The 15,450-nt window shown below is 36.1% G+C and overlaps 1 protein-coding gene and 1 long non-coding RNA gene across 2 annotated transcripts; one reads left to right on the top strand and one right to left on the bottom strand.

The window, feature by feature from the left end:
* Positions 1-326: 326 nt before the first annotated feature.
* LOC112562812 lies at positions 327-3,302 on the bottom strand. Its single transcript, XR_003098930.1, has 3 exons — positions 3,183-3,302; positions 2,713-2,803; positions 327-539 (listed from the first exon to the last, which is right to left on the bottom strand). It is a non-coding gene; the product is annotated as an uncharacterized LOC112562812 (long non-coding RNA).
* An 888-nt stretch (positions 3,303-4,190) lies between these two features.
* LOC112561555 lies at positions 4,191-14,362 on the top strand. The gene is made up of 14 exons (XM_025234113.1): positions 4,191-5,255; positions 5,598-5,955; positions 6,437-6,984; positions 7,202-7,347; positions 7,617-7,780; positions 8,094-8,204; positions 8,691-8,888; positions 9,438-9,448; positions 9,663-9,827; positions 10,296-10,431; positions 10,673-10,914; positions 11,432-11,568; positions 11,901-11,961; positions 12,532-14,362. Exons 1-14 carry the CDS (start codon positions 5,112-5,114, stop codon positions 12,634-12,636), a joined length of 2,526 nt encoding a protein of 841 aa, XP_025089898.1. The 5' UTR covers positions 4,191-5,111; the 3' UTR covers positions 12,637-14,362.
* The last annotated feature ends 1,088 nt before the right edge of the window (positions 14,363-15,450 follow it).

The following is a 15,450-nucleotide window of genomic DNA, read 5'->3' as shown; positions in this document are numbered from 1 at the left end:
CTGTACCCCAGCCCTGAGGTGCTTTTTCATGTGCGCTAGATGTTCACAGCTGTAGATTTTAATTCTAATTTTAGTAAGTTTATTTATGATGTTGATCTTGAATAAATATTTGTCCGAAGAGACTGGTTTGTCGTGTGCTTCTTGAGATTCATGTATGCGAGCATTACAAATTAAAAAATGTATTCATGTCATATTTTTCCATAAAGCTAAAACAAAACTAAAACAGAAAATATAATGCTAAACCAATTCATAAATTCTGGTATTTAATAAACAACAAATATGGGAATAGGCATACAGGCGTAAATAAATTTGTTTTCGTTCTGGCTGTTGTGAAAAGCTGAGGAGTTTGATGTCAAGATCCTACAGGTCTGATGACTGCAAAGAAGCTCGCATCCCGCACTTGCAGCAACGTGCGGAATGATGTGTCTCGACCTTTCCTGACCCGGCTAATCTGCCGCAGTGGATGACTCATACTCTAAAATTGATTGATTGGGTCTCGGCTAGCCACGATGCTCCATCGTTGAATGCTGCTGGGTCCACTTCAGTAGCGGTGTTTGAGCAGAGAAGTGGAAGAACCAGACAGAAGAAATGGAAGACAGAATTAGAACGAACAGCACGTTTGTCAAAACGTTTGTGGACTGAAGATGGATGACAGCTTGTTGCTGGGGTACAAACACGACTCGTACAAACATGGTTGGCACACATGCATGAAATATAAATAAATAAGTGACAATTGCATCCAGTCAAAGGAAGGAAATGCCAGATAAAAGGGGAGTTGAAATCGAGAATCTTGTTCATTAATTTTTTTGTATTATATAACTTACAATAAAAATAGGTGAGATTATGATATTGGATTTCGAATGACATAAAAGGGAGATCACACAACTTCAAACAAAACAACAAAAACATCAGAAAATGTATTAATGATGGAGGAAATATAGAAAGAGTTTTCAAAATCAACACCGCACGTACGCACGCGCGCACACACACACAGAATCAATGACATAACCACCATGTCGCGATCTAAAGGTTTCCAGCAGAGATACGGATCCAATAAGCATAGAATTTTCAGAACTGTCGGGATTTCTAGTCTTAGCTAGCAGCAGCCATTGACACCGAACACGTACCGAACACGCATCCGAGTAAACGTATCGATCAGCGTTTGAATGGGGAAGAGGAGATGGAAAGGCCTCCATCCAAGAGAAGACCCGCTGAATGACTAGTCCAGTGATGTAGCGGGGTATGATCACCTCCCCCATCACCCTCTTTTCTCAAAACGCCTCCAGTCCCCCTCCCTGCTTTGTCCCCAGTCCCCCTGTGGGGCGGTCCCTCGTCCCGGCGGCAGTTTTGTTGGCCCAGGGATGACGAAGGCCCATATTTTTATGGTGCAATTTGTCAGAACACGCCTGATCTTTTCACGATGCTATCGGATATCACCCTTGCATCCCGACTTTCCTCGACCTGACTGGTCTGTTTGACTTGCTAACCAGCTTCCATGTTGAGGCTGGACGGACCGCAGCGTGCCGCCAACCCTCTGCTGCAGCCATTTCGAAACGACGCATGCAGCTCGGCTGTTGTGGGCCCAACATTGGGTCTTCACGGATCTCCGTCTGATTCATTCCCTTCCCTCACTTTCCCTCCACCACACACGCAAAAAAAGAGAAATTAATTAACCTTCCCGAGTATAACTACCCGGCCAAAAATAAACACGTCAGCGAGGAGAAAACTTCCAGACTGTGAGCTGTTTGAAGACAGCTGCTTGACATCAAAATAAATCTTTGCGAACAGCTTGCAAGAACGTTATTGTAATTTGAGTTTGCTACTTATATGCCAATAAACATGTTCTTTTTGTGGAAAGCTTGATGCGAATTCTTAAAGCTGACACGCAATCTGTTTTCTTCTGTTTCCATTCCCATTCCTTTCTTTCCTTCTCTCACACACCCCATTACCTGTACCTCACGTGACTAGCTGATGCTCATGTGAATAAAACAACCTAGCCCCGAGCTGCAGGAAATTCGTGCCTGTGTTCGTAACAGGATAACTTCATTTTGGAACATTGGGTGTTATATTTTTCTTATAACTGTAAAACTCTCGGCCTAATAAATCATTTGTCTGAATCTGGGGTAATGCTCTTTTCTGATTTGGTGAAATCCAATCCTCTGAAACAATTCATTGTCGTTTTATTTCATCATAGCCTCTTCTTTGTCAACACCTCGAGTTCTTCTCTGCACCTGCCATCCTGATAACCACGGTCATCATCAAAAATGGCCAGAGGATTTTTCCTACACCACTTCAGCGTTCCGTTCAAAAACATCAGCGAATAGCGGTGTCGTGTCAACCTCTACCTCTACCCGATTTCCCTGAAAAATCTTTTTTTTTAAAAGAGACTATAAAAAATGCCTAGCAAAGAAAATGACGCATAAAAGGTAAAGTTTCTTTTTTCTTTCTTTCTGTAAACCTTTCCTTGCACTTTTTTTTAATCAATTTTATTTCTTTTCTAGTTTATGTACCGTTTCTGTTTTACGTTATTTCTACTGTTTATTTATTTACATTGTTTATGGTACAAATTGGTAGAAGGGTCGGTGAAACATGCAACAATGCAAAATGACAGATGCAAATGAAGCAGTCAACGTGTTGATGTTGCGTATGTATACATATACGTATATAAGAACGCAAACAGCCAGAAGGCTTCAACAAGATAAAGATACGTACGTCTCCTTACGCACTTATCACCAGCCAGCGAGCATGCAGAAAGCCTGGGTACTCCTGCGGTTCTTCTCACTCACGGCTTTGACGACAACATCTAAGACATAAGCAATGCATCATCGGTCATATTATACAGATCAAGACAATAAGGGTGATGATAGGCCTGCAGGAGCTCTGTTCAGTTGTACGTGCTTCTACGGTGACAAATCGGTCTTCGATGTTAAATATAATTGTGAATTTTGGTACAACACAGCTCGCAACGTCCACGAGACCACGACAAACAAGCTGACGAATGCGAAAGCATCTATTTAGTGCCCTAAATAGTGATGGGGAATAATGTACAATGCTTGCGCCTGATGAGGGAGAGGCTGGGAGAGAAATGCGCGCATATGAAAACGACTCGAGAGAAAACCAATTTCGCAGAGAGTAATCGATTTCTTGCAGAACGCTGTCTTCGATAAATTAGAAAGTTTTACCAGTTCCAGTGATGGTGGTTTTCATTTGTGAGGTATGATTTCGTGATTGCGATCCGGTGAGTCACCGCGGCCTCGTTAATCTTTCATTGAAAACAGCTTCAAAGAATAGCATGCGACCCGATACTGGAAAATTATAAATCATCTCATAAGGAAAAAAAACCCAATAACTATGCAAAATATAAAATAATTAGTTAATTAAACAAGTAAATAAAGTAGCAAAAGCAGTCGATCTAACTATAGCCACATCTAGCTTAGTACTGTACGTACGTGTCTGGTCGAAAATTTTCAAGTTAAACAGCGAGGAACTTTAATTAATTAAAAATTATCAACTCCTTATAAGGCAGGAATAATGGAGTAACTAATAACAAATAACTACCATTTACTTTACAGTATCAAAGAGCTTGTTTTTCATTATGATGTTCTAGTATGAATTATTTGTACGATTTCAACATTTCTAAAAATGTGCAGACACTACTACGACAGTAAAGGGGGATCATGACGAAGCTTCGAGTGGAGTGAATGCCCTTGCGAGCATCAACTTTTCATAAACCATGAATGTGTTATTATGGATAGATGGAAGACTTTTTTCAAGACTATCGCTCCCTAATGACATTAAATAAACACTATAATGTTCTGATTTAACTATCTGACAATGAAAATTAAAACAGAAAGTTTGTTTAGGAATAAAATGTTGAAATGTTTACTGACTTATCTCCCTTCTTATTTAATAGTAGTTTCCCTTGAACGTCTCGTTTCCATGCACCGTACCATGTAAACAACTCCTGCGTATGTTACATTTAATATTTCTTGCACTTTATTGTGAAAATAGAGTTACATTTTAAAGACTTCAAACAGTTAAACGTAGATTAAGTAATAATATGACTATTGTGCATGACGTTCTTGTTGATGAATATAGTGCGTAAAGACGTCAGATGGTTACAAAAAGGGCGCCGTCCTTGTTTTCTTGTTGAGGTCGGAGTAGACCGTGTACACGTGTGTGTGCATGCGTGCGTGCGTGCATGTTACAAATTATTGGTCATATTTGGTTTTTGGTAAAGGTGCATATAATTTTTATATCTCAAATCTAATTTAAATAAAGATCACGACTTCTACATTTAAAAAAGTAAAAAACAAACCTTTCCCAATAACTTATATTCAAAACCTAATGCTTCTGTTTTTATTTTGTTTGCGTACATTTTAAACTCACGCTGTTAAATTATATCTTAATTTTGATATTTTATATTGATGAATATTGTAGGATCGATTGGCATTTATTTTGTTTTTTCCCAAGCACTAAGTTTACCACTCATGAAAAATGCACATATATAGTTGTTTTTGACAATGTACGGTATCAATCAATCAATATTGTCTGTACAGGCATAATTCAGGACAGAAAGTTTTCTTTTGCTCTCAAAATAATGTATACATGTGAAAATAACAGTATATATATATATATAAAACATATACACACCGACATAACAACATTGAACATGCACACACACCTATACCCTCTCACACATATGCATGAACTTCATACAATTCCTCAACGTTTGCCATCTCTGGATCAATGAGGCACTGTCGATCTTTCTAACATATGAGTGGCGATGAAAGTAAACCATGAACATTTGATCGTAGCTTCCCTGCGAAGAAAGTTTCCTGAACTAGATGATATAATTTCTCCAAAAATAGGATCATATGAGAGGCCTACAAGTCCTTGTGCCTTTTATTCAGGATGATGATTGCTGCTGGCACAAATGACCTCTGGTAGGTAATTTTCTGCGCACGTGGCACTCGACTGTACTGCCTACACCAATAAACGTATTACATTAGAAAATGTATAGCCACCATCTTTTCTGCATTTAAATTGATGTGTATGCATATTTTATCATTCAGACATTTTTATGGTTTGTTTGTACTCTTTCAGGTTTGATGGCAGCCAATGTGCACAAAACGTGGTCAGGGCTACAAAGTCTTCGAGCAAAGAAACACAGTGGGGGACCAGCTGTTCAACAACCACTGGGACAAAACCAGAACTGCCAACATGTCTCACTGCCCCCAGTTTTATTCAGCCAGGTATTCAGAGAAAATGTTTACCTGAAAAATACAAGACAGCTAAACTCATTTAACTCATCAATCAGTTAACTCATCAGCATGTAGATGCATGTTACAAATAGTTTAAGAATAAGCTATGGTAGTTTGTGACATCTTTTATTCCTTTCTCATGGATACGAAATTGATGTTCTATATTCCTACATCACTCCTTTCTCATGCATACAAAATTGATGTTTTATATGTCTACATTATAAAAATAGTATCTAACTAAATGTGTTGAAATATTAAGAATAAGAATTTGAACTTAAACCAATAATTGAAATGCTTATAAGAGTAATGATGTGTTTTTTTTCTCTCCTTTAGAAACTAACAGAGCATAACTGCAAACTGACTTTGAATAATGAAAATGGAAAGTTGTCTAACAATCATCAAATGACTACTCAAATTAACAATGGTTTTTACCCTAAAACTTTTAGTGGTAATGGGTCAGACATAGCTCTTCCTAAAATACAGAGGTTGGAAGGAAGTTCCCTTCAGACTCACGATGGAAGCTTAATGTCCAAAAGAGAAAAGGAATCCCAAAGCAGTGAGACTGCTGCAACTTCTGTGAGTGTGGCTTCAGTATCTCCAGTTATTTCTGCTGCTGCCAGACCAGAAAATTATGTAGCTAACACAGTGGAACAGTTTGGTACTGACATGATATCTGCAATATCTGAAACTGGTAATGGTCTACATCTGTACTTTTTGCTTTTGCTGGGCTTTTTTATTCATTACCTGTTAGGCAAAATTATAAATCATTTTGTCTAATTTCCTTTACATATCTGGAGGGAAGAAAGAATAAAATATTCAAAAACAAATGCCATTAACATACAATAAAGAGCTACTGTTTAAGCAATACTTAACAGTTTCAGCTACAAATTTGGAGAAAAGAAAGAATAAAATTTACAGAAACAAATTCCATTAAAATAAAATAAAGAGCTACAATATAAGCAGTGCTTAATAGTTACACTTACAAAAAGCTTATATTGTTTGTTTTAGTAGTTATGATTTATGTTGCTAATTTAGAAAATAACATTATTTATTAAAGAGAATTTGTCATTTTAGAAAATGTTTCATTTGTCAATTTTTTTTTTCTCTGAATCCCTCGATCTCCTTAATGCTAGGCTGATTGTTACTGTTTTACTTTTTTAATTTTGTTGCAGATTTAGGGAATAAACCAGCATCTATTATCATGAACAAACAAGCAGAAAATGCAGAAACGAAAGACGTGAAAGAGCAGAAATATACCACAGGCCATGATCAAGAAGCTCATATGGATCTAAGTTTTCTTGAAAATTACAATAAAACATCTTCCATCATAAAATTTGATGATGAAGGACATTACACTCAAGAATTTAGAAATCAACTTTTAAGCATAAGGCAGTCGTATTTTCAGCTTAAGAATCCTGATGTCAGTATCACAACAGCTAGAAGACGCAGAGCTGGCCAGCTTCTAGCAGACTCGGGGTCAGTGCAGGTGCTGTGTGATGTAGTTGGAGAGGGGCTTCAGTGGAGAAGATATGCTGCTGAAGATAGTACCATTATTTCTGAGTGGTGGAATCCATTGAATAATGCCTTTACGACTGTGTTCAACTTCATGGATTGTTGTCCAGAGGTTTCTTTTGTGGCTCGAGATCAGGAACAGTTTGTGTCAGTTTTGTTACAGAAGCTAAAGGAATGGTACCAGCCCCATGTGGAGGGTACTTTGATAGTAAGTATATATAACATGTTGATAAATAACAAACATTGGAAAACAGATGTCAGTGTTACTGTTTGATGAAAAAGTAACTATGCTGTATTTAACTTATAATCATTTAACTTTTTTATCAAGTTTGCCAGTTTTGCCATTTTCCAAGTTGGTGGAGGGGAGTGGCCTACAAAAAACATTAAATTGTATTTGTGACAAATATCCCTTTTATTTTGTACAGAAAGTAGAAATTCAGAGTCTTCTTCCGTGGTCACTGGGATCAATCCACAACATGGCCATGTATCCAGAAAATGTGTCCAAATTGCAAAAGTTGCATGCTTCAGAAGTACTCCTGCCGTATCTCAACTCCACTTCAGACAGATTCAAGTGAAAACAGTTTTCAGCTTAAAATGTTTAAAAATTAAAATAATGTTGTAGTACATATCTAACATATGTTTAATATTGGTGCATAAAAAGTAATATGAGCTCAGAAAGGCTAAGACTGCTGTACCACATTAAGCATTCTGTAGACAGCCCACTATACTGTGTGAGTAGGTATGGGTTTGTCTCGGCAGTCAGCAGACGGCCTGCAGTCCAGTTTATGTATGGTTCATGTTTATGGGAATAACCAGAGTTTTGTGTATGTGTATGTCTAGGCTTTCTGCTGTTGCTGCTATTGCGGACATTGCCACAGAGGCTGAGGCAGATCAGCTTGCCACTTCACCAGACCTTGTACAGTTCCTTCTTAAGAGGCTGAAAAATGCTTTTGTCAGCAATATTCGAAGGCATGATGGATGGAGCGTGTCTGAGATTGTTAAAAGTAATTTAAGCTTTTTCATTTTGAAATATTTTTAAGCCTGCATCATTTGTTGTGCTAAAAGATTATAAGAGTTTTATGTACTGTGTTACAAAAATGTGGGTGTGCATGGATGCAGGTACATGAGTACAATTGTATTTTTGGAGAGAGATGGTTTGAGGGCTGGAGTAGAAATATTTTCAAAAACATTTATTATCTTCATTATGTCCCTTTAGTTGAGATTGGTGGGGATGGGGCTCTACTTATCTCCCCTGGAAATGTAAATAATTCCAACAATACTTTGTTTCTAGAAGAAGTAATTTTTTGTTTCTCTCAGCTATAAGACAGCTGGCAAGAAATGATGCCAACAAGAGGCTTCTAGTGAAAGAGGGTGCACTTCCTTTGCTGACTCAAGGCCTCAAATCAGCTTATCAAAATGAACAAGAAAGTAAGTGCATGATTTGAAATTACATGCATAGTCAGCAAATTGGAGCTTTATAAGACACAGATGAAGAGGGATGAGAGCCCTCAATAATTTGAAGAAATATGAAGCAGATACAAAAGACATGCATTTAAAATTAAGATGTGGGCCTGGGATGTTTGGCAGGGAAATTTCAGTGAATGTGAACATATCCAACAGATCAATTTTAAAAAGCAAATTATTGCTGAAATGTACAAGTTTACTTTAAGAAGTAATATTTTTCATGTCCAATTATTATGTTTTAAAAGCATCAAGCATTAAAGAAGCATTTGATAAGTGTATAAATATATACATGATCAAAGGAGTAAATTAAATGACATTAAGAGTGAAAGAGTGAATGAATTAAAGTAAGAAAGCTATAAGACGTGAGAAAATACTAGAAAAATAATTTATATTTAGTGCTTTTGATGATTATCTTAACTATCTAATTCAGTTGTGTCTCTTATTTTCAAGTCAGCTATGAGGCAATATGGGTCCTGAGTTTTGACAAGGAGAACATCTCTGAGATAATGAAAGAAAAGGACCTTGTTGATGAAGTAGTCACCCTTTATAAGGAAGGCGCTAATTCCAAGACCTGTCAGAAAGCTTGTCGAGGAATTCTGTGGCAAGTTCGTCATGAGCTGGTAAAAGATGAAAACCATGCTTGCATTGGTGAGACAATCTGAGATATTTCATGCAGTCATATATACAGTAACTCTACATTTGTATTTTACATCTATTTTTACACATGTGTGTGTATGCACAATCAATTCTTTACTTTTAAGACCAGCTGTGATTTTGTTTTGTACAGTGCTTTGAGCATGCCTTTGATGGTGGGGTAAAGCACTATGTAAATAAATAGTATTTATATTATTTATGGGAGAAGTGAATATTTGTTTACAAGTGCTCATGTATATGTTTGCTTGTATATAATATGTATGTGGTGGAAGTGTAATCTTATTTCTGTGTGTATGCATTAGTGTGTGTGTGTTAGAGAGAGATACAGAGGATAAGAATGGATAAGAGACAGACAAGTATAGAGACAAACAAGAACAGGTGAAAAATACTATTTGGTATAGCAAGAGTAAAATATTTTACATAATAGTTCTGTTATAATATTATATAAATGACAAGATATAGTACAACATATGTGTGTAACACACTTTGTTATAGATGTTGGTTAATATTGGATTCAACGTTTGTTGTGACACATTCAAAAAGCAAAAATCTATGCAAGTAAATGAAATTAAATTGGATAAATATTTACTTCATTAAATCTTCTCTGACGTATATGAGATCAAACTTGAGATCACCAGTGCATTGCACCAGTTCTTCAGAGGAGCATTACTCACATTACGATTACTAACGTTACCACAGTATGTGACTTTTTCCTTTGAAAACATGATGTTTTGTAAATGTTGTGGTGTCTAAATATTTACTGACCAGGCAAGGAGTTCATGCAGAAAGCATCAACAACTGACAGTGATTTGGCAACACTTGGATATGACACCTGTCGGCAACACACTTGATCCTCAAAGTCATGTGATGATTTCATACCAGTGGGCAGACCAAGAAACTGTTAAACAAATACGCGATCATCTTCGATCACATGTGAGTGTGGTTTGCCATGGTGACCAGATTCATTATTGAATATTGAATCATCCAAATGGTTTAAGAGAGACAAAAACAGAGAGTGTATGGATGCATAGTGAAAAACAGAGAAAAAAATACACATGAGGAGTAAAAAACAAACTTTTAACTCTTCCATACGCTTTCCACCTGGAGATACATGATATTCATAGCTACAGCTTACTTGCATGGATTTATCCATATTGAATGAGCTAAAGAATGGCACCTCTTGTCATTTTGTTTAGGAGTGCTTGTGTAGTGTAGTGTTAAAATTACTGCTTGTCACTAGTACTGTAAGGATTGAAAAGTTTTGGGTTCAGATCATGTGTAATGGTTTTTTTCTGCTTTTCCTTTGGTTTGTTATCTGTACTTAACCCCATAGTATAAATTCACCATCTAATTCAGTAACCAACAAGACTCCATTCTGTAAAAATCTGTTTATCTTATCAGGGGATTAAAGTCTGGATGGATATTGATGACATGGGTGGATCCACTCTTCAGGCTATGGCAGAGGCAGTGGAGAAGGCATTTGTCATTGTCTGCTGCATGTCACAGAAATATAAAGATAGTCCCAACTGTCGAGCTGGTGGGTCCAGTTCTTAATCCTGACTTTTATTCACTTTTTCTCAGACACGATTTTATATAACTCATGATATTTTTCAGGACAGAACTCACAGTGTTTTCAAGTTTATCTGCATAATCTAATCATGATCAGCACTCTATATTTTTACAGTATCACCCACTTTTGATTTTTATATTTCAGCAGGCAGATTAATGTCAGAAATCTAAAGATCTTTACAAAATATCCTGCTTTTGTCCCATTTCAGAAGCAGAATATGCATTCCAAAAACATAAGCGTATCATTCCCCTCATAATGGAAAGAAGCTATAAGCCAGATGGCTGGCTTGGCATGATCTTGGGCGCCAAACTGTTTTATGACTTCAGTGGAAAATATTCATTTGAATCTCGCTTAGAACAACTTATTAAAGCTGTTCAAAAGCATGTAGGAAATGTTACAGAAGAGCCTGAATCGTTTAAGCAACTATCACCTGAAATGTCTGCTGATTTGGTGAGTATGTGGTTGTAGTAGAATATGGTTAAATCATTGCCTTGACATTTGAACAGTTAACGTAATGTAAATGGTTTATTGTATGTCAGCTAGTGGAGTCATTTAATAGTTACATGATGTGTTGACAACATTTTAAATGAATGGGTCAGTTTCATTTTGACCAGAGGAACTCGACACATTTATTGTATAATTCATGGCATCCTTCTCAAATGGATAAATACAGTGTCTCATGCAGACATCAGTACTGAATGCAGTTTAAATGTCAAAAAAAGTGTATTTCAAAATGAAAACTCTTTTATAAGGCACAAAGAGTGTGAAAATGTTAAAACATTTTTTATGAGACATTACAAATTAGTATAAAAGTATCAAATCAAGTACCCTCTTTATTGCTTCATTTTGTAACTCTTCTCATCTTCTTCATTCCTTCATTTCCTCTTTCGTTCAAAACAACTCCTCCAATTCTTATACATATAGAACTTTACTTACAGATTTGCATATCTTTTATTTCTTCTTGAAGGAAAGTTCATCTCCACTGTCGCTACACAGGTCACTGTCAAAGCCAGCGAAGGACCTGTATTCAAATATAATAAATAAAATCAATTCCTGGAACAGAAATGATGTGCAAGCTTGGTTAAAACGACATGACCTGAATGGGTAAATGTAAAAGTATATGCAAGAATTCCTTAATCTGTGACTAGCATTTTAATTGATGGCTCAAGTATTACCAAAAATAGTTAATTAGAGTAAAGGTGCACTGCTGAGTTCTGATCTTGAGTACTATACTCAACAGATTTATTTGTAATTACCACTAATATTCAGCTGTCTAAGTTGAACATGACCCAACTTCACATTTTTTTTTTTAATAATAATTTCCTACCTTGTTTTATTAAGTGTTACACATAGTTGTGAGTTTTTATTTTAAAAAAACCCCAATATTTTCAAATTAGTCTTATAATGAGCATTAAAAGATTTTTCTTCACTTACAGCACAGAACTGGAGTTTTTAACAGGAAAAGAAATTGTTTTCCTACACAACCTTCGACAAGAGGTTAGCTCAGTTTTTACAGCTCATTGTCATATTCTTGCTATTTATCTTCCTATGCATTAATTTTTGACATAGTATTCATAGAATCATCATATGGCTCATCCACAAAACTTGAAACCATTCTTTTGATGAGAATTAAGATTTATGTCAAGTAGTAAACTTAATCTTAAATATGTAGCTATCTTAAATCTATAGTTATCCATTGTATATTAAAGTATTTTAATGGAATAAAACAACTGCGTCTTCCAAATTGATAAATGTATCTGCTGGCTTGCCACTAAGATTTTCATTCATTTAATCATTAGTTTATGTATGTCTTGCTCCAAATCTCCAATACTCATCCTTTATTCTCTAATTAATCTCATCTTCCTCCATTCTTTTAGTCTCTTTCGAACTTATATTATGAATAGCTATGGACGTATGGATTAATATATGGCTTCTGTGCATTGTGCATGCAGAAAAAAAGTACCAATTAAATGTAAACTCAGTACTTAATCTATAACTTCACGTGTACACATTGATATAAATATTTATCAAATTTACCTGGCAATATGTCCTATATTTCTTTTGCAGGCACCTGAGTTCTTCTACAACACATTAGAGAAGAAACTACACATTGAAACTTTGTCTGGTCTTATCAGTTTTACTAATGCCTTGGATGATCTGTCTTCCTTTTGAAGTATATTCATTATTCTGTTGAACAAATCAAACGGCTTGTTAATAGATACGAAGCCTCTATAGGCATCACAACAGTAGCTTGTGATTAAAAGATTTTGTTGGCTGTGTCATGATGAAACTTTCAGGTGTTGGTCATTTGCTTTCTCAGGAAGCACCCATCATATTGTAAAATTTCTGTGATTCTGTTATTTATTAAAGTTGAAGACATGATCCTTGTTGCTAAAAGTTAAATGCTCATTAAATGAGGGGTAAACAATTCAGTTAGTGTAAAGACAAGTGGACACACATTTCAGTGGAATGTAATTGCATTTACATTTACACGTTTTGTGTGTGTGTGCTTGTAAATGCACCTGCATGTCTACCAACATGCAGCAAACGCCTAACTCTTTACCCATCTACTCGTGATTGCATATACTGTAATGTGATTGAACAGTGACTGATCTTTGATCATGTGATTACACTATATATTATAGTCTTGTATCACTGATACACATCCATAATTATATGATAAAGATCACTGTTGAACTATAATCTTTTTGATTAGTCCAGCGGTTCTCAACCTTTCACTTGTGACGTCCCCCTGACGAACAAAGGAACATCCGCGCGCCCCCCTTAATAAGCTAATGTAAGCTAATTTCACTAATACTGGTATAAGAAACTTTTAAAAAATGACCACCTTCGTGCCCCCCTTGTAAGCACGTCGCGCCCCCCTAGGGGGGCACGCCCACAAGTTGAGAACCGTTCGATTAGTCATTTATGTTGGATATTTTCAAGCTTTGCTAGCTTTGTTTCATAGACATTACTATCAGGTCACATATGACATGCATTCTGATCTTTTGATTTGATATTCATGCTTTCAGCATTTAATTAATAAATATTTCATGTGATGCTGGATAAACCCATTCTCATAGAAATCAGGGCTGATCTGGGCATTTATAGCACTGAGTCATGCATGTTGCAGAGATCCTCATTATAGATGGCTGCATTTGCAAGCGGTTATATATTCACCACAAAAGGGAATATGAACAATATTTATTTATATTAACTGTGTTGCTGTTTCCCATAATTATGTGATTTCAAACACAAGGAATAGATCAAAGGGTAAATCATGGCTATCAGTTAGGAGGCCACTGTACATAATAATGATGTAAGCCTTTTTGCATTACACAATTTGTTAAATCCATACAGGTTTTTCTAGAACACACCCTTTGTGTAAAATTGTGATTTGCCTGTACACATGTTTGACTTGTACTGTTTTAAAATACAAAGAACATGTTCTTAAGACCTAAAATTTTTTTAAAAAGCAGGAATATGCAAGCATGCATAAATGAATCTCACACAGACATATGCTGGTGCATGCACACACACACATTCCTATTTGTTTTTTTTTCAGAAAGTACCTCGAACACTTAATTCAATTTTTTTAAATCAGTTTGTGGCAGTATATATATTTAAATATCTTTATGTTTGGTGTTTCTAAATTATACAGAATAATGAATCTGAGCACTCATCAACACTATACTTGAACAGTCTCACATGCTTTGATTAAAATCCCATCAATATTTTGAATGTAAATGAAATTATTAAGTAATTCAAGATGCATAATACTGTTGTATACATTTTTTAGTTTCTGAACACTTCAGCTATTTTGCTGGCTACAACATGAAATGTAAATTTATGCTTGTTTTTTGAAAAAGTTACACTAAATTGATTCTGTTTTCACATACACTTATTTGTTCTCATGTATATGGATGTTTGTGTGAGTGTGCATACAAATCTTTACTGCCATTTTAGATTAGTATGCTTAAAAGTGGGTATGTGCATGTGAAAAATGTTATTAGCTTATGGACCTTATTCGTGTGCAGATCTGTGTGCACTGAAAAGATTTAAATAATTGTTGATATTATTGATACAATTGTTAAGTTTTGATATTTGATTACATTTTAAAATGAGGTATATAAGCAGCATACATCTGCCAACAAAATCATTTGCATTCGATACTACATACTTCATAGATTGTTTTTGCTTACTTAATTATTGCTAGTGTACTCCTAATTTTTCATGCTGCAGATCAGGGTTCGGATAACCCTTTCCCACCCCTGCAGGTGGTTTACATTACAACACACACATACTTATAGGTGTGTGAGCACACATTCTTCAAGCAGGGGTGGGCAATTAATTTTCCCAAGGGGCCGCATGAGAAATGGGTAGGTTTTAGAGGGCCGGACTAATATAGTTAACTCAGTTTTACCCAATACTGTATATATAGTATAAAATATATACCGGCGGGCGGGCCGGTCACCGGCATTTGCCCAGGTCTGCTTCAAGGCATCAATGCACCTTATAACCATTAACACCAACACATACAGGCTAGAGAAAACTGTAAACTAGTTCTACAAATTTTGGACTGTTATTTATAAAGTTCTTGAAACTATTCAAATTTGGTGCATTTTAAAAACTTAGTCGGCTGAGTTTCTATTTGGAGCAACTATTTGAGAAAAAAAAACATTTGCGTAGTAGTGGAACGAAGTTTGGCGAATACTTTTCCAAGCTTAATTCTAGTGTCCATGACCATTCTATTATATGTAGGCAGCCGTTATGTCTATTTGCTCACCAAAATGACAGTACTGACAACCTATATAGCTTAACTCCTGATCGTCACCCAATAACGGTCATGTCCACTTTAGGCTGCACTCTGATCGTTGTCCTCCTATCTCTTCACCGGATGTGAACAGGTTGTGGCAGGTGAGCATCTGCATGGAACGCACAGACACACGCCTCTTGGTTACAGGATGCATGAACACCGACCTCATG

Source organism: Pomacea canaliculata, linkage group LG4 (assembly GCF_003073045.1).
Source record: "Pomacea canaliculata isolate SZHN2017 linkage group LG4, ASM307304v1, whole genome shotgun sequence".
In the NCBI taxonomy this organism is placed as follows: domain Eukaryota; kingdom Metazoa; phylum Mollusca; class Gastropoda; order Architaenioglossa; family Ampullariidae; genus Pomacea; species Pomacea canaliculata.
The sequence above is the reverse complement of the archived record's forward strand: the minus strand, read 5'-3'. Positions and strand labels throughout refer to the sequence as shown.